The 22,422-nt window shown below is 43.4% G+C and overlaps 1 protein-coding gene across 1 annotated transcript in view; it reads left to right on the top strand.

Annotated features, from left to right (window-relative positions):
* The window catches only part of LOC132780503 (transmembrane protein 145), a 57,581-nt gene that overhangs the window by 11,069 nt on the left and 24,090 nt on the right, over positions 1-22,422 (top strand). The window contains exons 2-6 of the mRNA XM_067461195.1: positions 10,658-10,732; positions 12,361-12,438; positions 19,089-19,175; positions 21,376-21,477; positions 21,586-21,670. Coding sequence (XP_067317296.1) covers positions 10,658-10,732; positions 12,361-12,438; positions 19,089-19,175; positions 21,376-21,477; positions 21,586-21,670 — 427 coding nt within the window. The remainder of the gene's footprint in view (positions 1-10,657; positions 10,733-12,360; positions 12,439-19,088; positions 19,176-21,375; positions 21,478-21,585; positions 21,671-22,422) is intronic.

The raw sequence follows: 22,422 nt of genomic DNA on the forward strand, positions 1-22,422 counted from the left end.
TCTGCTGGCAAGGTGTTATTTTCCTCCAAGTAATCCTGGATTTGATCAGCTATTGTGGCAATAATAATAATAATAATAAGGCATTATTGTTATTATTATTATAGTATTATTATATTATTTTATATCCCAAAATATAGAAACCAAAGTAACCTCAAAGAAATTGTTATTGCATTGTTGTTGTTGTTGTTGTTGTTGTTGGATCCCTATTTCTACCTCTCAACCGAGATGCAAAGTTCCTTCTTTAAGAGCCTTCCCTTTGGCCTTTGTAAGGCTCCTCTTGGCGGCCTTTTCCCTTTCTTTATTGAACCCACTGGGACCAGTTTAAGTGCTTGACTGGTGGGACTGGTGAAAGTGGGGCCTGTCTCTGTGGTCATGGTGGCAAACTGGGGAGAACAGTGCCAACACTTAGGAAAAACCCTCAAGTGGCAGCCATGTTTCGCCTTTTGCAGAAGGAAAAAAAAAAAGAAGGTGCAGTGAAACCTTAGACTGAGAACAGATGGAAAGCAGCGGAGTCAGGAAGTGTGCAAAGGACCACCTGGATCATCATTGCATGCAAGGGATGGGCGGGTCACAAGAGTGGGAGGGGCTCCCAAAGGACATCCAGTCCAACCCCATTCTACCATCAAGGAAGCCACCGTGAATGAATCAACCAATCAAACCATCCATACAATCCCAAAGTTTGAAGGGACCTCTAAAAGCCATCCAGTCCAACCCCATTTCTGCCATTTCTGCCAAAAAAAGGACACCTTAGATAAATGGCCATGGGTAGATTGATACAGTAAAGTCTCTCTGTGTCTGTCTGTCTATCTCATAGAATCCCCCAAAGTCCTTCAGTCCAATCATTTTTTTGCAAGACAGGAATGCACCATCTGATCCCTCCCAACAGATGTTCACCCAGGTTCTGATTAAAGGCCTCCATAGAAACCTAGACTTGGAAGGATCCCTAGAGGCCATCCAGTCCGACCCCATCCAGTCAAGAAGGAAGGCACCACCCGATCCCTCCTGACAGATGGCCACCTAGCTTGCATTAAAAGATTCATGGTTTTTCATGGGAGTTGCAGTGACAAAAAGGAGGAGACTGGTTGCACTTCTGCCCAGGTGTTTCCAGAAAACAGAAGAAAGAAAGAAAGAAAGAAAGAAAGAGGAGAGAAGAAGAGAATGGCTTCCAAAAGATTCTGCCATAGAAAGAAATGCTTCAGTTGTGGGCCAAAGCACTTGGGGTCCACAGGTTGACCCCCTTACCTGCCCAGCTTACCTGTCTGAACTATGAATCACCTCGGGGATGAAGATAGTCTGGGAAGGCCCTGCTCTCAGTCCTACTTCCTTTGCAGGCGTGACTGATGGGGACAAGGGGCAGGGCCTCCTCAGTGGTGGCCCCTTGGCTGTGGACCTCCCTCCCCAATGACATTAGATCACCCCCCCCTCCCTCCTGGCCTTCAGAAGGAAAGTGAAAGCGTGGCTTTGGAATCAAGCCTTCGGAGAATCATAGAATCATAGAATCATAGAATCAAAGAGTTGGAAGAGACCTCCTGGGCCATCCAGTCCAACCCCATTCTGCCAAGAAGCAGGAATATTGCATTCAAATCACCCCTGGCAGATGGCCATCCAGCCTCTGCTTAAAAGCTTCCAAAGAAGGAGCCTCCACCACACTCCCTCCGGGGCAGAGAGTTCCACTGCTGAACGGCTCTCACAGTCAGGAAGTTCTTCCTCATGTTCAGATGGAATCTCCTCTCTTGTAGTTTGAAGCCATGGTTCCCTTGCGTCCTAGTCTCTCTCCAGGGAAGCAGAAAACAAGCTTGCTCCCTCCTCCTCCTCCCTGTGGCTTCCTCTCACATATTTATACATGGCCCTCATCATGTTTCCTCTCAGCCTTCTCTTCTTCAGGCTAAACATGCCCAGCTCCTTAAGCCGCTCCTCATAGGGCTTGTTCTCCAGACCCTTGATCATTTTAGTCGCCCTCCTCTGGACACATTCCAGCTTGTCAACATCTCTCTTGAATTGTGGCGCCCAGAATTGGACACAGTATTCCAGATGTGGTCTGGAATTGCAGTGCAATAATAGATATGGAATATGTGACATAACTATCGGAATGGCCCTGGACTACGATTATGGTTGGCGTGATTTTTAATACTGAGTGTGATGTTTTTAAATGTTTAATATGCATTCATTTAAATTATAATTGTATGTTAAAATATAATTGTATGTTGAATAATTGCCTATATGTAAGGCCTATATGTAATAAATAAAATAAATAGATATTGTGGGGCTGGAAGGTGTGGGGGTGCGTTGGGATGGTTTGGCTGCCCCTCGTAAACAGTTGCATGCCCGTTTTGCAAGCATGCCAAGGCCTCCCGTTTGTTTGTTTGTGTGTCCAAGGAGGAGGAGGTGTCCGGCTCCCCTTGCTTTTTGGCCTTCTTCAGCCTCCGGTACGGTTTCCGTGGAAACGCCGGAGCATGGGCTGTTGCCATGGGAACAGGGGATTTTTAAGGGGAAGGAGGCTGGACCTGGGAGTCAAGCAAGAAGAGAAGGGAAGCGGTGGAAGGAAAGGAAAGGAAAGGAAAGGAAGGAGGCCGCTTGCATCCTTCCCTCATGGGCATGAGAGGGGATTTGGCTGCACATCATGCACATTTTTCTGCAGCAACCTGGACCGATGTGGAGTCGAGTCTTGCAAAATTGCTTGGAAACCAATTGCAAGAAAATTTGCAAGAAAGAGTTCTTTTCTTTTGAAAAAGAAGTGGAAATGGGATAGATTGGAGTTCAATTAAAATGCAAAAGAGAGAGAGACACACACACAAATATATATATACACTAGCCGTCCCCTGCCACGCATTGCTGTGGCCCAATCTGTTATACATGTTATTTGTTGTATATATGCATATATGTGTGTGTTTATATTTGTATATATGTGTGCATTGTAATGTATTTTTGTTTTTTGGCTTTTAAAGTCTCTTCTGCTGTGTTTTCCAGTGTTTTATGAGTGATGGTCACTTGTTGGCCTGATAGGTGTGTTGTGTCCAAATTTGGTGTCCATTCGTCCAGTTTTTTGAGTTATGTTAATCTCAGAAACGAACATTACATTTTTTTTATTTGTGTGTGTGTGTGTATGTATGTTGCTGTGAGTTTTCCAGAATGTATGGCCAAGAAGCATTCCCTCCTGTTTTGCCTGCATCTATGGCAGGCATCCTCAGACTCAAACGTCAGGAGAAAATGCTTCTGAAACATGGCTATACAGCTCAAAAAACGCACAGCAACCCATACATAAGTATATCAGTTTGCAAGGGCAATACATGGGTTTTTGGGAAGGATACAAGCCTTTAAGCTTTGAGTTTGAAGCCTTCCCAAAAACCCACTTATAATATATATCTTGCAGCTCTCTGCATTCCCAAATGCATGCATGCATGCATGCGTGTGTATGTATGTATGTATGTATGTGTGTATCTCTCTCTCTCTCTCTTGCCATTTTAATCAGGCTCAAATCCATCCAGTTTTTGCTTCTTTTCCAAAAGGAAAAAAAAACTTTCAGTCTTGCTCTCTTTTTTTTGCAAATTTCTTCCAATGTGTTTGCAAACTATTTGCAAGACTTGACTCATCAGTCAAGGCTAATGCTGCTGGACTAAATATGCCATTTGCAGCGTATAGATCTGCATGCATTGAAGCCATCAATGGTGCCCTTGCTTCATCCATTTGCAAGGCACCATAACAACAACAACAACAATATTCAGATCTGCTTGCATTGAAGCCATCAATGGTGCTCTTGCCTCACCACCCATTTGCAAGGCGCATTAATGATGATGATGTTTGGATCTGCATGCATGGAACCCAATCAATGGTGCGCTTGCTTCACCCATTCGCTAGGCATAATAATAATAATAATAATAATAATAATAATAATAAACACGCCCTGGCAGAAGATGTCAAGGAAAGCCAAGAACCTGCTTTAATTGAAGTCAGTAATCGGAAACTTCTCAAAGCACAGCAGACTAAGAGTCAGTACAAGAAAACTGCGCTCCAAACTAGAGCTGACAGCTGGCACAACAAAGCCTTGCATGGTCAGTTCCTTGAGAAGATTAAAGGAAAAGTGGACAAGGAGAAGACCTGGTGATGGCTCACGAATGGAACCCTGAAGGAGGAGACAGAAGAAGGCCTGGTTCTTGCAGTCCAGGAGCAAGCCATCAGAACAAAGGCCATTCAGGCCAGGATGGAAAAATCAGCTGATGACCCAAAATGCAGACTGTGCAAGGAAGCTGAGGAAACCATGGACCATCTCCTCAGCTGTTGCAAGAAAATTGCACAGACGGACTACAAACAGAGGCACAACTCTGTGGCCTAGATGAGTCACTGGAACTTCTGTCCCAAGGACCACCTGCCAGGAATCAAGAACTGGTAAAGGGATCATCAACCTGCAAAGGTCGTGGAAAATGAACACACAAAAACACTGTGGGACTTTTGAATCGAGACTGACAAAGTTTTGGAACACAACACGCCAGACATCACGATTGTGGAAAAGAAATAAGTCTGGATGATGGATGTCACCATTCCGGGTGAGAGTCGCATTAAGGAAAAACAACAGGAGAAACTCAGCCGCTATCAAGACCTCAACATCGAACGGCAAAGGCTCTGATGGCATCAACCAGTCCAGGTGGTCCCAGTGGTCATGGGCACACTGGGTGACTTGCCAAAAGATCTCAGCCGGCATTTGGAAACAATAAATATTGACAAAATCCCGACCTGTTAACTGCAAAAGTCCACCTGACTTGGATCTGCGCACATTATTCGGAAACACACCACACAGTCCTAGACGCTTGAGAAGGATTCGACTTGTGATTTTGTGATATGAAATCCAGCACAGAGATCTCGTTTGCTGTGACATACCGTGATTTTGTGTCAATAATAATAATAATAATAATAATAATAATAGGATCTGCATACATGGAACTCAATCAGTGGTGCTCCTTTCTCACCCAATTGCAAGATGCATTAATAATAATGATAATAATAATAAGTTCGTGAAGACCTGGCTGTTTGAACAGGCATTTGACTAAGCAGTTTTATTTATTTCTTGTGTCAGGGCAGCCAGTCAAATATATTACATTTCTAACAAAACAAAGCAAACAAACAGAAAAAATACAAAATGTGTGAGTTTGGTAGTTGATTAAATGTCCTTTGGCCAGTCTCTGTCCCCTTGGAGTGCCTCTGGTGTTGCCACAAGAAGGTCCTCCCTTGTGCATCATGTGGCCGGGCTCAGATTGCATTGCAGCAGGTGGTCAGTGGTTTGCTCTTCTCCGCACTCGCATGTCGTGGATTCCACTTTGTGGCCCCATTTCTGAAGGTTGGCTCTGCATCTCGTGGTGCCTGAGCGCAGTCTGTTCAGGGCCTCCCAAGTCGCCCAGTCTTCTTCTGTGTGCCCAGGGGGGAGTCTCTCATCTGGTATCAGCCATGGGTTGAGGTGCTGGGTTTGAGCCTGCCACTTTTGGACTCTCGCTTGCTGGGGTTTTCCGGCGATTGTCTCTGTAAATCTAAGAAAACTATTTTTTGATTTGAGTCGTTGACGTGCTGGCTGATACCCAAACAGGGGATGAGCTGGAGATGTCTCTGCCTTGGTCCTTTCACTCTTGGCTGCTACTTCCCGGCGGATGTCAGGTGGTGCAATACCATTTTCTCCAGTGGTGTAGGGCGCAGACACCCCGTGATAATGCGGCATGTCTCATTCAGAGCCACATCCACTGTTTGAGCGTGGTGAGATGTGTTCCACACTGGGCATGCGTACTCAGCAGCGGAGCAGCACAGTGCAAGGGTGGATGTCTTCACTGTGTCTGGTTGTGATCCCCAGGTTGTGCCAGTAAGCTTTCGTATGATATTGTTTCTAGCGCCCACTTTTTATTTGATGTTCAGGCAGTGCTTCTTGTAGGTCAGAGCACGGTCCAAAGTGACTCCTCCCAGGTATTTGGGTGCACTGCAATGCTCCCGTGGGATTCCTTTCTTCCCAGGTGATCTTCAGAGCTCGGGATGCTTCTCTGTTCTTGAGATGAAAAGCACATGTCTGTGTTTTAGATGGGTTGGGACTAAGCAGTGCAATTGATTGACTAGCGGAACATGGAATAATGGATAACGAGACTGGATTCTGATTCTATTGATGAGATCTGATGGATTTGTTATATTGATGAATTAGTGTATTGATATTTACTGTTTAATCACTTTGTTATATTATTGCTTTTAAACACCCAATGATCTCGTATTGTGTATACTGAAACTGTTGCTGTGAACCGCTCTGAATCGCCTAAGGGCTGAGAAGAGCGGTATAGAAATTAGGCAAATAAAATAAAATAAATAAATAAATAATGTTTGGCTTTATATGCATTGAACCCAAACAGTGGTGGTCTTGCCTCACTCATTTGCAAAGCACAACAACCACAACAACAACAACCTCTAGATCTGCATGTATGGAACCCAATTAGTGGTGCTCTTTCCTCACCCATTTGCAAGGCATATTAAAAGCAATAATACTAATACCATTGAAATGTATATATTTAACTAACATAGCGTAAGGAGTGACACCCCAATACGAATGCTATGCTCGTGTAGGAGAGCCTTTTGCAATTAACCAGGCCAGAATTGGGCCCAGCTCCCTTTGTTGGTGCATTGCGCTCCATTCAATTAACGATGCTAATAGATCTCATGTTTATAGCAATTGTTTGATGCGTCAGGCAGTATAGATAATGGTAATGGGTTGGAGCCCAGCTTGAGGCTGCTGACGTTTACGTAACTTCCAAGCTGAGGCTAATCTCTCCCAAAATATATATGATGCTGGCCTCATTTCCCCCCTCATAATTCCCAGGGTGCTGGGTTTGCAAATTCCTGTATAGGATTTGCAGGAGAGAAGCTCAGCGGGAGCCAAGAAAGGGAGAAATGCAGGTGACTACAAGTCCCAGCATCCCCTGCAAACACCGTCATTGGGGAACTGACAAAGCTGTGGTCCCAAAAGGTCACTGGAGGTCGATCCTAGGACTGCATTGCAGGATCTGCCAAGGAATCACTAGATCCTTCATAATATTAATGATGAAGGTGATGTTTAGGATGATGAAGACTATCTAGGTCCTTTATAATATGAATGAGAAGGGATCTCTAGATCCTGAATGATGTTAATCATAACGACGATGATGATGAATCTCTAGATCTCTAATAATGATGATAATGATAAGAAATCTTTAGATCATAATATTTATAATGATGGTGGTGATGATGATAAGAATCTCTAGATCCTTATTATTATTTATTAATCTTGAGATCTTTAATAATATTAATGATGATGATAGGGAAACTCTAGATCCTTAATAAATAGTGGTGATGGTGATGACGATGACAATGACGAGGAATCTCTAGATCCTTCATAATATTAATGACGACGATGAGGATGATAATAAAGAATCTCTAGATCCTTAATACAATTGATGATGGTGATGATGATGATGATGTTGATGGTGATAAGGAATCTCTAGATCCTTCATAATATTAGTCATAATGGTGATGACGATGATGATGAGGAATCTCTAGATCCTTCATAATATCCATCATAATGAGGAGGAGGAGGAGGAGGAGGAACCTCTAGATCCTTAATGATATTGGTGATGATGATGATGGTGGTGGTGGCGGCGATGATGATGGTGATAAGGAATCTCTAGATCCTTCATAATATTAGTCATAATGGTGATGACGAGGAGGATTAGGAATCTCTCGATCCTTAATGATATTGATAACAAATCTCTAGATCCTTAATAATATTCTTATTAATAATGATGATGATCATGAGAAATCTTTAGATCCTTGATAAAATTATTAATAATGATGGAGACGATGAAGATTATGATAAGGAATCTCTAGATCCTTAATATTAATGATGATGATGTTGATGATGGTGAAGATTATTATGAGAAATCTCTAGATCCTTAATGATAATAATGAGGGTGATGGCAATTATGAAAATGATAAGGGATCTATAGATCCATATTATTATTATTATTATTATTAATGGTGATGGTGGTGATGACGGCAGTGATGATGATGAGGAATCTCTAGATCTGTCATGATGATGATGCTGGTAATAATAGTTACTACTACTACTACTATTATAATAATACTATCTGAAAGTGACCAATATATTGTGAGTCAGTTCCAAAGTGCTTTCCAATGGAAGTTGTGAATTCAGATCTTAATTGAATCCAGCGGACATGTACACAGTGCAATTAATCGATTTTAGTATGACGACTGACCACTGTAGTTTTAAATATATGTGCTTTTTAAATGTTTTATTGTAATGTGTATTTTGATATTTTACCGATTGTATGTGTTTTTATGGTCGGAAACCGGGCTGAGTCCCCCTTATGAGGTGAGAAGCTCGGTATATAAAACTTTGAAATAAATAAATAAATAAATAATGTGGTTTGACACCACTTGGCTCAATGCAACAGAATCCAGGTGAAATGGCAGGGAGAAGGTTTCAGGAAAAGAGACAAAGAGAGGTCCGGAGGTCTCAAAAGCATGGATTTTATTTCCAGCTGGGACCCTGGTGAGGAGTTCTGTCCAAAAGCACCAGAGCCATGATATAGGCGTTGATTGTGGCTTTTATAGTCTCCAAATGCAAGCAAACAAAGAACATGCATCTCCATACCTTGACATCATTCACTGCGTCCTCTTAGCATCATACAAATATCAAGTTCTACCTTCCAACATGCAAAAGGCATGTCTCTGTGTCTTTCTGAAGAGCAAGTATCTTACATTCATCAATGAAGGGGCCTAACTTTGACCTGTCAGGAGGGAGAGGCATTGGTTCTTTCCTTAGAGCAGGGGTCCCCAAACTACGGCCTGCGGGCTGTATGCGGCCCACCAAGGGCATTTCTCCGGCCCGCGCAGCCTGGCCTGGCCACGCCCACCCGGCGCCGCTCCATCTATTGCGGACACCCTCTGCTCCGGCCGCTCTGCCTGTGTGGGAGGGAGAAGCCTCCCAGGTGGGCAGAGCAGAGCGGCTGGAGCAGAGGGTGTCCGCAATTGACGGAGTGGCGCAGGGTGGGCGTGGCCAGGGAACACTGGCGTGGTGAAGGCAGGTGAATTACAACTCCAAAACTCAAGGTCAATGCCCACTAAACCCAGTATTTTCTGTTGTTCATGGGAGTTCTGTGTACCAAGACTGGTTCAATTCCATCATTGGTGGAGTTCAGAATGCTCTTTGATTGAACTATAAATCCCAGCAAATACAACCCCCAAACACCACCAGTGTTCACATTTGGACATATTGAGTATCAGTGCCAAGTTTGGTCCAGATCTATCATTGAGTCCACAGTGATTTATGGAGACAGGTGAACTACAACTCCAAAACCAAAGGACACTGCTCACCAAACCCTTCCAGTATTTTCTGTTGGTCATGGGAGCTCTGTGTGCCAAGTTTGGTTCAACTCCATCGTTGGTGGGGTTCAGAATGCTCTTTGATTGTAGGTAAACTATAAATTCCAGCAACTACAACTCCCAAAGGACAAAATCAGTTTTTTTTAGTGAAGGACATACATTGTGTTGTTAGGTGTCTTGTGTCCAAAATTGGTGTCAATCAATTCGCCAAGTGGTTTTTGAGAACATGACATTTTTATTTATATAGAAGTGAGGGTTTTTGTTTTTTGATTTTTGGCCGGGGGGGGGGGGGTTGCATTGCAAATAAGATACGTGCAGAGTGCATAGGATGTAAACATAATAATAATAATAATAATAATAATAATAATACAATCTAATATTATAATAGATACATAACCACTTTGAGTCTCCTTGTGGAGAGAAAAATGAGGGTGTAAACATAATAATGATGATGATGATGATGATGATGATGATGATGATGATGATGAAATGGCAGGGAGAAGGTTTCAGGAAAAGAGACAAAGAGAGGTCTGGAGGTCTCAAAAGCACGGATTTTATTTCCAGCTGGGACCCTGGTGAGGAGTTCTTTCCAAAAGCACCAGAGCAATGATATAGGTGCGGACTATGGCTTTTATAGCCTCCAAATGCAAGCAAACAAAGAACATGCGTCTCCATACATTGACATCATTCACTGCATCATCTTAGCATCATACAAATATCAAGTTCTACCTTCCAACATGCAAAAGGCATGTCTCTGTGTCTTTCTGAAGAGCAAGCATCTTACATTCATCAATCAAGGGGCCTAACTTTGACCTGTCAGGAGAGAGAGGGGCGCTCCTTTTAGAGCCTAGTTGTACCAGCCTGTTGCTCCTAGGACAGGCTTCTCTCTCTCCTGGAATGTATAGATAACATGCCCCCCCACCCCCTCTTCAGCCCCCCTCTTGCTGTGCCTGGACAGCAGCTCGCTTGTCCATTAGCATTCTTTCCATACAGAGAGAGAGCCTGATTTTTCTATACATTTCAGTGTTTGTGAAGTACATACAGTTTATACATAAATCAATATCTATTTTTCCAATATCTCCTCATCACTGGGAGTTGTAGTTTGCAAGCCCTTTAGCCTGTGCCCAAGGGTACGAGTCCCATAGCCTTGAGTCACAGCATTCAAAGTGGTGTCAAACCGCATTAAGACCGCAGTGTAGACGCACCCGATGTCAGACCCATATTGAACTGGATCTTTCTTTTTTCCTTCCTCCCCATCCAGGACTGGGTCTTCCTCACTCGTTTCTGCTTCCTCTCGGACTATGGGCGCCTCGACTTCCAGTTCCGCTATCCGGAGGTACGTCCCTTGTGCATTTCGGTTCTAGGCTGTGCCTTGAGGTTCTAGAGCAGTGTTTCTCAACCTGGGGGTCGGGACCCCTGTGGGGGGTCGCGAGGGGGTGTCAGAGGGGTCGCCAAAGACCATAAGAAAACATAGTATTTTCTGTTGGTCATGGGGGTTCTGTGTGGAATGTTTGGTCCAATTCTATTGGTGGGGTTCAGAATGCTATTTCATTGTGGGTGAACTATAAATCCCAACAACTACAACTCCCAAATGTCAAGATTCTATTTCCCCCAAACTCCACGAGTGTTCACATTTGGGCATATTGAGTATTTGTGACAAGTTTGATCCAGATCCATCATTGCTTGAGTCCACAGTGTTCTCTGGATGTAGGTGAACTACAACTCCAAAAACCCAAGGTCAGTGCCCACCAGACCTTCCCAGTGTTTTCTCTTGGTCATGGGAATTCTGTGTGCCATGTTTGATTCAATTCCATCATTGGAATTGGCTCCTGTGCCTTCCAACACAGGAGCCAATTCCACAGGAGCCATTTGCTTTGTGCATCTCCACTGTAAGAATGAATGCGGTTTTGCAACACTTTGTGGGCTCAACGCTGCAGAGATCCTGGGAGTTGTAGTTCTACAAAGAGGCTCACCTGTGCTGTATAGACTGAATGCAGTTCCACAACACTGAGACTTTGGGAGCTGTACTTTCACTAAGGGCACACCTCCACTGTGTAGAATTAATGCAGTTTAGCAACACTTTGCGACTCGATGCAACAGAGTTGTAGTTTTATTAAGGGTGCATTTACCCTGTAGAATGGCCCAGTGCTATGGAAACCCTGGGAGTTGTAGTTTCACTAAGGGCACGCCTCCACTGTATAGAATGAACGCAGTTTGGCAGCACTTTGCAACTCAACGCTATGGAGATCCTGGGAGTTGTAGTTCTACTAAGATCATATCTCTACTATATGGAATGAATGAGGTTTGGCAACACTTACTTTGTGGCTCGATGCAATGGAGTTGTAGTTCTACTAAGGGCGCATCTACATTTTAGAATTAATGTGGTTTTGCAACACTTTGCGACTCCAACGCTATGGAGATCCTGGGAGTTGTAGTTCTACTAAGGCCCCATCTCTGCTATATGGAATGAATGAGATTTACTTTGTGGCTCAATGCAATGGAGTTGTAGTTTTACTACAACTTTTACACAGTAGAATGGCCCAGTGCTATGGAAACGCTGGGAGTTGTAGTTCTACTAAGGGTGCATCTACACTTTTAGAATGAATGTGGTTTTGCAACACTTTGCGGCTCAAACGCTATGGGGGTCCTGGGAGTTGTAATTTCACTAAGGGCACACCTGCACATCTGTGGAATGAATGCAGTTTGGCAACACTTTGCGACTCAAACACTATGGAGATCTTGGGAGTTGTAGTTTCACTAAGGACGTATCTACGCTGTATAGAATAAATGTGGCTTGGCAACACTTTGTGTGCTCAATACTATAGACATCCTGGGAGTTGTAGTTTGCACTCCATGACAGAGGAGACCCAAGGGGAACTACAACTCCCGGGATCTCCATAGCCTTGAGTCCTGGGCGGTTCAATTTCAGTCCTGTTTACTCCTTCCTTGTTTCTCTTTTTGCAGGCGAAATGCTGCCAGAACATCCTCCTCTATTTCGATGACCCTTCGCAATGGCCGGCCGTCTACAAGAAGGGCAATAAGGTCAGTTCGGGTCAAGGGGGGTGGTCAGTGTTCTCATCGCAAATTGGAAACAGGTCCCATCATCCACAGATGATAATACTGCAGAAAAGAGTGGGATTAGCATAGGCAGGTGTAAGACTGTAGGATCTAGATAGCAACATTAAATAACCACTCACAAGCCGGTTTTGCTTTGAAATGGATATATTGCTTGTATCTCTGCAGCAAAGGAAGACACTGCTGACTTTTCCCCACCACCACTTCCTTGTATACACCTTTCCTGCCCATTTCCCCCGTTCTCAGTTTATTGGAGCTTGTTGCTTCACAAGTTCCAATACAAGGCTTCTAGTACCTGCTGCTGGCTTCAAAATGTCACAGAGAGAGAATTGATTCAGCCAGGATGTTTCCGTCAGGATGTCACGGAGGGAATTTGTGATGTCTTCATGCCGTCAGAAATTGACTCCTGACAACAGGCAATACATAAAATATATTATTATTATTATTACGGAGCTGAAGTTTGGGGTCTAAACCAGGTACCATTATTAGAGCAATCACAATCACAGCACCTGCGAAGTTTCCTAGGAGCGGACAGGGCGACCCCAGCTGCCGCAGTAAGAGCGGAACTGGGAGTACACACAGTGGATGGCTTCTCCAAAATCAGGGCCTACAACTACTGGGCAAAACTGATGGCCATGGAAAATGATAGACTCCCCAAACTGTGCCTGTTAGAGCAGATAGAAAATCAACATCAGACCTCTTGGTTAGTTCTCCTGACAAAATACATTAGGAGCTGTGGACTTCCGACTCGGTATCCGAATCTCTTAGAAGAGTTAGACCCAAAAACAGTTGCTCAACGAGTATTGGATATAGAAGGCCAAAAAGACATCGCTACCCTCAGTAAAGCTGGCTCACTGAAATGGTTAGGCCGCTTTAAGCATACTTTCCAAACAGCTCGATATCTAAAAACAGAAATGCCTAAACACCTTAGGAGGGTGTATTGTCAAAGGCTTTCATGGCTGGAATCACTAGGTTCTTGTGGGTTTTTTCGGGCTATAGAGCCATGTTCTAGAGGCATTTCTCCTGACGTTTCGCCTGCATCTATGGCAAGCATCCTCAGAGGTATGAGCTTGAGGATGCTTGCCATAGATGCAGGCGAAACGTCAGGAGAAATGCCTCTAGAACATGGCTCTATAGCCCGAAAAAACCCACAAGAACCTACCTTAGGAGGGTATTTACCAGAGCTCGTTTTGAACAGCTGGATACAATGGACAAGCACGGAAGGTTTAATCAAGTCCCATACAACGAAGGATTTTGTATTTGTGGAGCACCAGAGGTGGAGGATATCACACATGTATTGTTCAACTGTGAGCTGTATAAGAAAGAGAGAGACCATTGCCTTGGACCATACATTACTCAAAAAACACACTGGGACCCATATATTAAAACCTCATTTTTGTTGGCCGGCCAGAACCCTAAAATAACACACAAAACGGCCCTTTTTCTATCCAAAGCAACACAGCTGAGAATTGCACATTTAGAATTGATTGGGGTAAACTGTGGAGGTGACGCAGACATTTGACCTGAACGAGATCTTGTTAACAGCTTGTTTATTTTAACTCCTTTTATACCGAGGGTTGTATGTTGTATGTATGACTATGTATGACTATGTGTTAATTGTGTTATGTGTTAAATGTTTTGATACGGCCAATAGGCCAATCAATAAAACGTATCTATCTATCATTATTATTATTATTATTATTATTATTATTATTATTTCCTTGATCCGGACACTATGCGCCTATTGATGCAGCCTAGGATCGCATTGGCTTTTTCCGCTTCTGTATCACACTCTTGGCTCATGTCCACCTTGTGGCCTATTGAAGATCCATTTTGCATGCATTTTGTGCCCTGTCTACACTGTCAAATGATGCAACTCGAACTGGATTTGCTTTGCTTTGCGCATGGAGCATGGAGGTGTGAGTTCCAACCCATTCCATTGCTAGGCCAGGCACATGCTAATGAGAACCCAGGCAGGATCCTGCTGGATTACACGGCAGAAGAAAGGCACCCAGTGGCTTCCCTTTCCATGCACATTATGCGCCTGTTTTGAAAGCCGCAGCTTCCTCGCTCCTAATCCATCACTTCCCTTTGGCGCGGAAGAAATTGCCCAGTGCGCCAATGCTTTTGATCTCAAGCCGCCTTGGACGGAGGGAAGCCTGCAAAGCCTTGGCTCTTCTCTAAATACCGTATTGATTTGAGTCTCATGCGTCATCGAATCTCATGCGCACCTCAATTTGCATACACACACAGAGCGACACTAGCTGTCCCCGGCCATGCGTTGCTGTGGCTCAGTCTGATTAAATGGAAAAGAAAGAAAAGAGAAAGAGCAATTTTCTAATATGTGTAATTTCATAATGCTTGTGGGAAGACAATATTTGTTGTCGTTCCATTGCCTGTTAAATAATAATAAGAATGGTGCAAATAATAATAATAATAATACTGGCCTACATAAGCTATATAATAATAATAATAATAATAATAATAATAATAATAATACTGGTGTATATAATAATTAGCTGTACCTGCCATGTGTTGTTGTGGCCAACCTTCCCTCTTTCTCTCCTCCTTTCTTGCTCTCCTTCTTTCCCTTTTTCTTTCTTTTTCTCCTTCCTTCCTTCTCTTCCTCGTCCCTTCCTTCCCCCTTTTCTTTCCCTCCCTCTTTCTCTACTTTTTTCCTTCCTTCCCCTTTTTCTTTCTTTCTTTTTCTCCTTCCTTCCTTCTCTTCCTCTTCCCTTCCTTCCCCCTTTTCTTTCCCTCCCTATTTCTCTCCTTTTTTCCTTCCTTCCCTTTTTTCTTTCTTTCTTTTTCTCCTTCCTTCCTTCCTTCCTTCCTTCCTTCCTTCCTTCTCTTCCCTTTGTTCCCCCTTTTCTTTCCCTCCTTCCTTCTCTCCATTTTTCCTTCCTTCCCCTTTTTCTTTCTTTCTTTTTCTCCTTCCTTCCTTCCTTCCTTCCTTCCTTCCTTCTCTTCCTCTTCCCTTCCTTCCCCCTTTTCTTTCCCTCCCTCTTTCTTTCTTTTTTCCTTCCTTCCCTTTTTCTTTCTTTCTTTTTCTCCTTCCTTCCTTCCTTCTTTCCTTCCTTCTCTTCTTCCCTTCGTTCCCCCTTTTCTTTCCCTCCCTCTTTCTCTCCTTTTTTCCTTCCTTCCCTTTTTTCTTTCTTTTTCTCCTTCCTTCCTTCCTTCCTTCCTTCTCTTCCTCTTCCCTTCCTTCCCCCTTTTCTTTCCCTCCCTCTTTCTCTCCTTTTTTCCTTCCTTCCCTTCTTTCTTTCTTTTTCTCCTTCCTTCCTTCCTTCCTTCTCTTCCTCTTCCCTTCCTTCCCCCTTTTCTTTCCCTCCCTCTTTCTCTCCTTTTTCCTTCCTTCCCTTTTTTCTTTCTTTCTTTTTCTCCTTCCTTTCCTTCTTTCTCTTCCTCTTCCCTTCCTTCCCCCTTTTCTTTCCCTCCCTCTTTCTCTCCTTTTTTCCTTCCTTCCCTTTTTTCTTTCTTTTTCTCCTTCCTTCCTTCCTTCCTTCTCTTCCTCTTCCCTTCGTTCCCCCTTTTCTTTCCCTCCCTCTTTCTCTCCTTTTTTCCTTCCTTCCCTTCTTTCTTTCTTTTTCTCCTTCCTTCCTTCCTTCCTTCTCTTCCTCTTCCCTTCCTTCCCCCTTTTCTTTCCCTCCCTCTTTCTCTCCTTTTTTCCTTCCTTCCCTTTTTTCTTTCTTTCTTTTCTCCTTCCTTCCTTCCTTCTCTTCCTCTTCCCTTCCTTCCCCCTTTTCTTTCCCTCCCTCTTTCTCTCCTTTTTTCCTTCCTTCCCTTTTTTCTTTCTTTCTTTTTCTCCTTCCTTCCTTCCTTCCTTCCTTCCTTCCTTCCTTCTCTTCCTCTTCCTCTTCCTCTTCCCTTCCTTCCCCCTTTTCTTTCCCTCCCTCTTTCTCTCCTTTTTTCCTTCCTTCCCTTTTTTCTTTCTTTCTTTTTCTCCTTCCTTCCTTCCTTCCTTCTCTTCCTCTTCCCTTCCTTCCCCCTTTTCTTTCCCTCCCTTTCTCTCCTTTTTTCCTTCCTTCCCTTTTTTCTTTCTTTCTTTTTCTCCTTCCTTCCTTCCTTCCCTTCCTCTTCCCTTCGTTCCCCCTTTTCTTTCCCTCCCTTTCTCTCTTTTTTCCCTTCCTTCCCTTTTTTTCTTTCTTTCTTTTTCTCCTTCCTTCCTTCCTTCCTTCCTTCTCTTCCTCTTCCCTTCCTTCCCCCTTTTCTTTCCCTCCCTTTCTCTCCTTTTTTCCTTCCTTCCCTTTTTTCTTTCTTTCTTTTTCTCCTTCCTTCCTTCCTTCTCTTCCTCTTCCCTTCCTTCCCCCTTTTCTTTCCCTCCCTCTTTCTCTCCTTTTTTCCTTCCTTCCCTTTTTTCTTTCTTTCTTTTTCTCCTTCCTTCCTTCCTTCCTTCCTTCTCTTCCTCTTCCTCTTCCTCTTCCCTTCCTTCCCCCTTTTCTTTCCCTCCCTCTTTCTCTCCTTTTTTCCTTCCTTCCCTTTTTTCTTTCTTTCTTTTTCTCCTTCCTTCCTTCTCTTCCTCTTCCCTTCCTTCCCCCTTTTCTTTCCCTCCCTTTCTCTCCTTTTTTCCTTCCTTCCCTTTTTGCTTTCTTTCTTTTTCTCCTTCCTTCCTTCCTTCTCTTCCTCTTCCCTTCCTTCCCCCTTTTCTTTCCCTCCCTCTTTCTCTCCTTTTTTCCTTTCTTCCCTTTTTTCTTTCTTTCTTTTTCTCCTTCCTTCCTTCCTTCTCTTCCTCTTCCCTTTGTTCCCCCTTTTCTTTCCCTCCCTCCTTCTCTCCATTTTTCCTTCCTTCCCTTTTTTCTTTCTTTCTTTTTCTCCTTCCTTCCTTCCTTCCTTCCTTCTCTTTCCTTCCTTCCCTCTTTTCTTTCCCTCCCTCTTTCTCTCCTTTTTTCCTTCCTTCCCTTTTTTCTTTCTTTCTTTTTCTCCTTCCTTCCTTCCTTCTCTTCCTCTTCCCTTCCTTCCCCCTTTTCTTTCCCTCCCTTTCTCTCCTTTTTTCCTTCCTTCCCTTTTTGCTTTCTTTCTTTTTCTCCTTCCTTCCTTCCTTCTCTTCCTCTTCCCTTCCTTCCCCCTTTTCTTTCCCTCCCTCCTTCTCTCCTTTTTTGCTTCCTTCCCTTTTTTCTTTCTTTCTTTTTCTCCTTCCTTCCTTCCTTCCTTCCTTCTCTTCCTCTTCCCTTCGTTCCCCCTTTTCTTTCCCTCCCTCCTTCTCTCCATTTTTCCTTCCTTCTCTTTTTTCTTTCTTTCTTTCTCTCCTTCCTTCCTTCTCTTCCTCTTCCCTTCCTTCCCCCTTTTCTTTCCCTCCTTCTTTCTCTCCTTTTTTCCTTCCCTTTTTTCTTTCTTTCTTTTTCTCCTTCCTTCCTTCTCTTCCTCTTCCCTTTGTTCCCCCTTTTCTTTCCCTCCCTCCTTCTCTCCATTTTTCCTTCCTTCCCTTTTTTCTTTCTTTCTTTTTCTCCTTCCTTCCTTCCTTCCTTCCTTCTCTTTCCTTCCTTCCCTCTTTTCTTTCCCTCCCTCTTTCTCTCCTTTTTTCCTTCCTTCCCTTTTTTCTTTCTTTCTTTTTCTCCTTCCTTCCTTCCTTCTCTTCCTCTTCCCTTCCTTCCCCCTTTTCTTTCCCTCCCTTTCTCTCCTTTTTTCCTTCCTTCCCTTTTTGCTTTCTTTCTTTTTCTCCTTCCTTCCTTCCTTCTCTTCCTCTTCCCTTCCTTCCCCCTTTTCTTTCCCTCCCTCCTTCTCTCCTTTTTTGCTTCCTTCCCTTTTTTCTTTCTTTCTTTTTCTCCTTCCTTCCTTCCTTCCTTCCTTCTCTTCCTCTTCCCTTCGTTCCCCCTTTTCTTTCCCTCCCTCCTTCTCTCCATTTTTCCTTCCTTCTCTTTTTTCTTTCTTTCTTTCTCTCCTTCCTTCCTTCTCTTCCTCTTCCCTTCCTTCCCCCTTTTCTTTCCCTCCTTCTTTCTCTCCTTTTTTCCTTCCCTTTTTTCTTTCTTTCTTTTTCTCCTTCCTTCCTTCTCTTCCTCTTCCCTTTGTTCCCCCTTTTCTTTCCCTCCCTCCTTCTCTCCATTTTTCCTTCCTTCCCTTTTTTCTTTCTTTCTTTTTCTCCTTCCTTCCTTCCTTCCTTCCTTCTCTTTCCTTCCTTCCCTCTTTTCTTTCCCTCCCTCTTTCTCTCCTTTTTTCCTTCCTTCCCTTTTTTCTTTCTTTCTTTTTCTCCTTCCTTCCTTCCTTCTCTTCCTCTTCCCTTCCTTCCCCCTTTTTCTTTCCCTTCCTCTTTCTCCCCTTTCTTCCCTCTCTACCTAGTTTGCAGTCCAAGACCAGGTACAGAAGGAAGAATGGGGGAAAAGAGGAAGAGAAAGAAAAGGGGGGATGGAAGGGAAGAGGAAGGAAGGAAGGAGAGAAGGAAAGGAAAAAAGGGAAGGAAGGAGAGAAAGGAAGGAGGAGAGAAAGAGGGAGGGAAGGTTGGCCACAGCAACTCGTGGCGGGTACAGCTAGTATTCTCTAAAATCACGAGGAAACCAGAGTTATATTGGTTGGGGATACTGGACAGTCAGCTAGAAAGAGAGAGAAAAATAAAATAAGGATATTACTACTATTACTACTACTACTACTACTACTACTAATGAAACCCTGTCTTCCTCCCTTAGGATTGTCTGATGAAGGAGTCGGTCATCCGCCCAGAGAACAACCAGGTGATCAACCTGACTACGCAGTACGCCTGGTCCGGCTGCAAAGTAAGAGCCTTTCTCTCGCTTTCCACAATGAGACATTTGCACCCTCCTCCCCTGGATCCCAAAGCACAAAACACACATACGGCAGACAAGACAAACAATTGTACGTAGATAGAGGTAGACGTAGGCTTTCCTATCTTTGGCATCTTGGAGGCTATCCTTGGTTCTGGCCACAGGGGGGTGCTGTGGCTCCACGTTTCCCTGCCAAAGAGCTTGGATCGTAAACTTCCTCCTTGATTGAATCGCCAGCATTTTTTTCTGGGTACCTTAAATACCTCCCGCTTAAGCGGTACCTATTTATCTACTCACATTTCTGTTGCCAAAACTGCTAGGTAGGCAGAAGCTGGGCTAAAGCCCAGGAGCTCAGTTGGCAAGATTTACTGCAGCTGGCGGTTAACCTGCTGTGCTAAAGCCTGGCCCAACATTTGCAAGTTCTTTACTTTTGCAAGCTCTTTACTTTTGCAAGCTCTTTACCTTTGCAAATTCTTTACTTTTGCAAGGTCTTTACTTTTGCAAGTTCTTTACTTTTGCAAGCTCTTTACTTTTGCAAGGTCTTTACTTTTGCAAACTCTTTACCTTTTGCAAGGTCTTTACTTTTGCAAGTTCTTTACCTTTGCAAGTTCTTTACCTTTGCAAATTCTTTACTTTTGCAAGTTCTTTACTTTTGCAAACTCTTTACCTTTGCAAGGTCTTTACTTTTGCAAGTTCTTTACTTTTGCAAGGTCTTTACTTTTGCAAGTTCTTTACCTATACAAGTTCTTTACTTTTACAAGTTCTTTACTTTTGCAAGCTCTTTACCTTTGCAAGCTCTTTACTTTTGCAAGCTCTTTACTTTTGCAAGGTCTTTACCTTTGCAAGCTCTTTACCTTTGCAAGTTCTTTACTTTTGCCAGTTCTTTACTTTTGCAAGTTCTTTAATTTTGCAAGGTTTTTACTTTTGCAAGTTCTTTACCTTTTCAAGCTCTTTACCTTTGCAAGTTCTTTACTTTTGCAAACTCTTTACCTTTGCAAGCTCTTTACCTTTGCAAGTTCTTTACTTTTGCAAAGTCTTAGCTTTTCAAGGTTCTTACATTTGCAAGATCTTTACCTTTGCAAGGTCTTTACCTTTGCAAGTTCTTTAGTTTTGCAAGGTCTTAGCTTTTCAAGATATTTACTTTTGCAAGGTCTTCGCTTTGCTAGCCTCTTTGACAGAGAAAGGCTGAAGACCTTGTAAAACTACAACTCCCAGGGTTCCACAGCATCGAGCCATTGACAGTTAGAGTTAAATGCCAAACTGCATTCGTTCTGCAATGTAGATGCCGTCCTAGGACACAATAATTATCATTATAGCAATAAGAAAAAGGCAGAAAACAGAGACGAAATATATTATTCTACCGTTATAGATCCCACTAAGTAATCCAAGTAACTCTGCTCACTGATTAGTGTACGTCAATTAGATGGGCCTAATTAATTCTGCAATATAGAAGCGCCCCAGAGTTCGAATCCTCACACGACTGGTGAAGGAATTGCCTTCCCAAATTCTTCTAATACTTGATAGTTTTAGGAATTGAAGTTTTGTCTCTTTTGTAGTAAGTCTATACTTTTTTGTGCATTATCTTATATCAATTTTTGGTCAAGTCACACTCTCTCAGTCCCGGTAAACCCTATCCATTTCTTTCATATATATGTGTGAGTGTGTGTGTATATATATATATATTCTAGGCTTGGGCGGTTTCGTTCGTTAATTTCGTAATTTGTTATTAATTCGTATTTAAATTAGCTTACGATCCAATATTGAGCCATGCAGGACTACTGTGAGGAGTAATTAAAAATCGAAACAATATTTCCAATTTATTTCGTATTGTTTCGTAATTGTTTCGAAATTGTTTCGTAATTATTTTCGTATGTCTGGTGCAAGTTTTATAGTTGTTGTTTGTTTTATCACACCAACAGTCAACAACAGAGGGAGAGGGAAGCTTCGGAAGTTCCCCCGTCCCATTTGGAGATGGTTTTTTAGCATATTGCACAATTGTGTCTGCCATTAACGAATCAATTCGCAGTTTTACGAAATTTTGTATATTTCGAACTTTTTTAAAGGAAAATTTCGGAATTCTTAAAAAAAACGAAACGCAAGCCCCCCCCCCCCCTAAAAACAAAACGAGTTTAGAACGAAATTTTTCTGTTGTTACCCAAGCCTAATATATTCCTTTCCTCTTTCCACCCAGCTTTTGATGGAGAATTCAGAGCGGTACCTGAGTTGTGCCAGTGGTCGCAGTTTCCGCTCCGTCCGTGAACGGTGGTGGTACGTGGCCCTCAGCAAGTGCGGGGTGAGTCTATTTCCCCCCAATAATAATAATAATAATAATAATACTTTCCCTTGTTAATAAATAAGATCCTCCCTGAGATTTCAATGCTTTCCCTCTTTTCCTCCGCAGGGCGACGGTCTGGAGCTGGATTACGAGATGATCCTGACCAACGGGAAATCCTTCTGGACCCGGCACTTCTCCGCCGATGAGTTTGGTAACTCCCTTTCCGAATTGTTGTTTCATAGGATTCAAGGACTTTAAAGGAGCCCAAGGAATCGATGCTAGGGACTGTTATGAAGACATGGCATTGTTGTTGTTGTTGTTGTTGTTGTATTTATTTACACCCTAGTTTTTCTTTCCACTAAAACAGTAACACTTTGTAACATTCTGATTTTTGTTCCTGTGGGTTATAAATGTATTATTCATGAAAGGCGAAGGCGGATCTGGCCGGGGTGGTCCACGCCTTGGTCACCTCTAGAATGGATTACTGCAATGCGCTCTACGTGGGGCTGCCCTTGAAGACGGCTCGGAAACTTCAATTGGTCCAGCGGGCGGCAGCCAGGATGTTAACCGGGGCCCATTATCAAGAGAGGTCAACCCTCCTGTTCAAGGAGCTCCACTGGCTGCCATTTATTTTCCGAGCCCAATTCAAGGTGCAGGTGCTCACCTACAAAGTCCCAAACGGTTTGGGACCACCCTACCTGCGTGACCGCATCTCCATCTACGAACCCACGCGCTCGCTCCAGTCATCTGGGGAGGCCCTGCTTGTGATCCCACCCACGTCGCAAGCACGCTTGGTGGGGACATGGGACAGGGCCTTTTCTGTGGTGGCCCCCCAACTCTGGAACGCCCTTCCAAAAGATCTTCGACAGGCCCCTACTTTAGCAGTTTTCAGAAAGAATCTAAAAACCTGGCTGTTCCGTTGTGCCTTCCCAGATTAGGAATTCCCCATCCCAAGTCCTAGAA

The sequence above is a fragment of the Anolis sagrei genome, chromosome X (assembly GCF_037176765.1).
Source record: "Anolis sagrei isolate rAnoSag1 chromosome X, rAnoSag1.mat, whole genome shotgun sequence".
NCBI classification, from domain to species: domain Eukaryota; kingdom Metazoa; phylum Chordata; class Lepidosauria; order Squamata; family Dactyloidae; genus Anolis; species Anolis sagrei.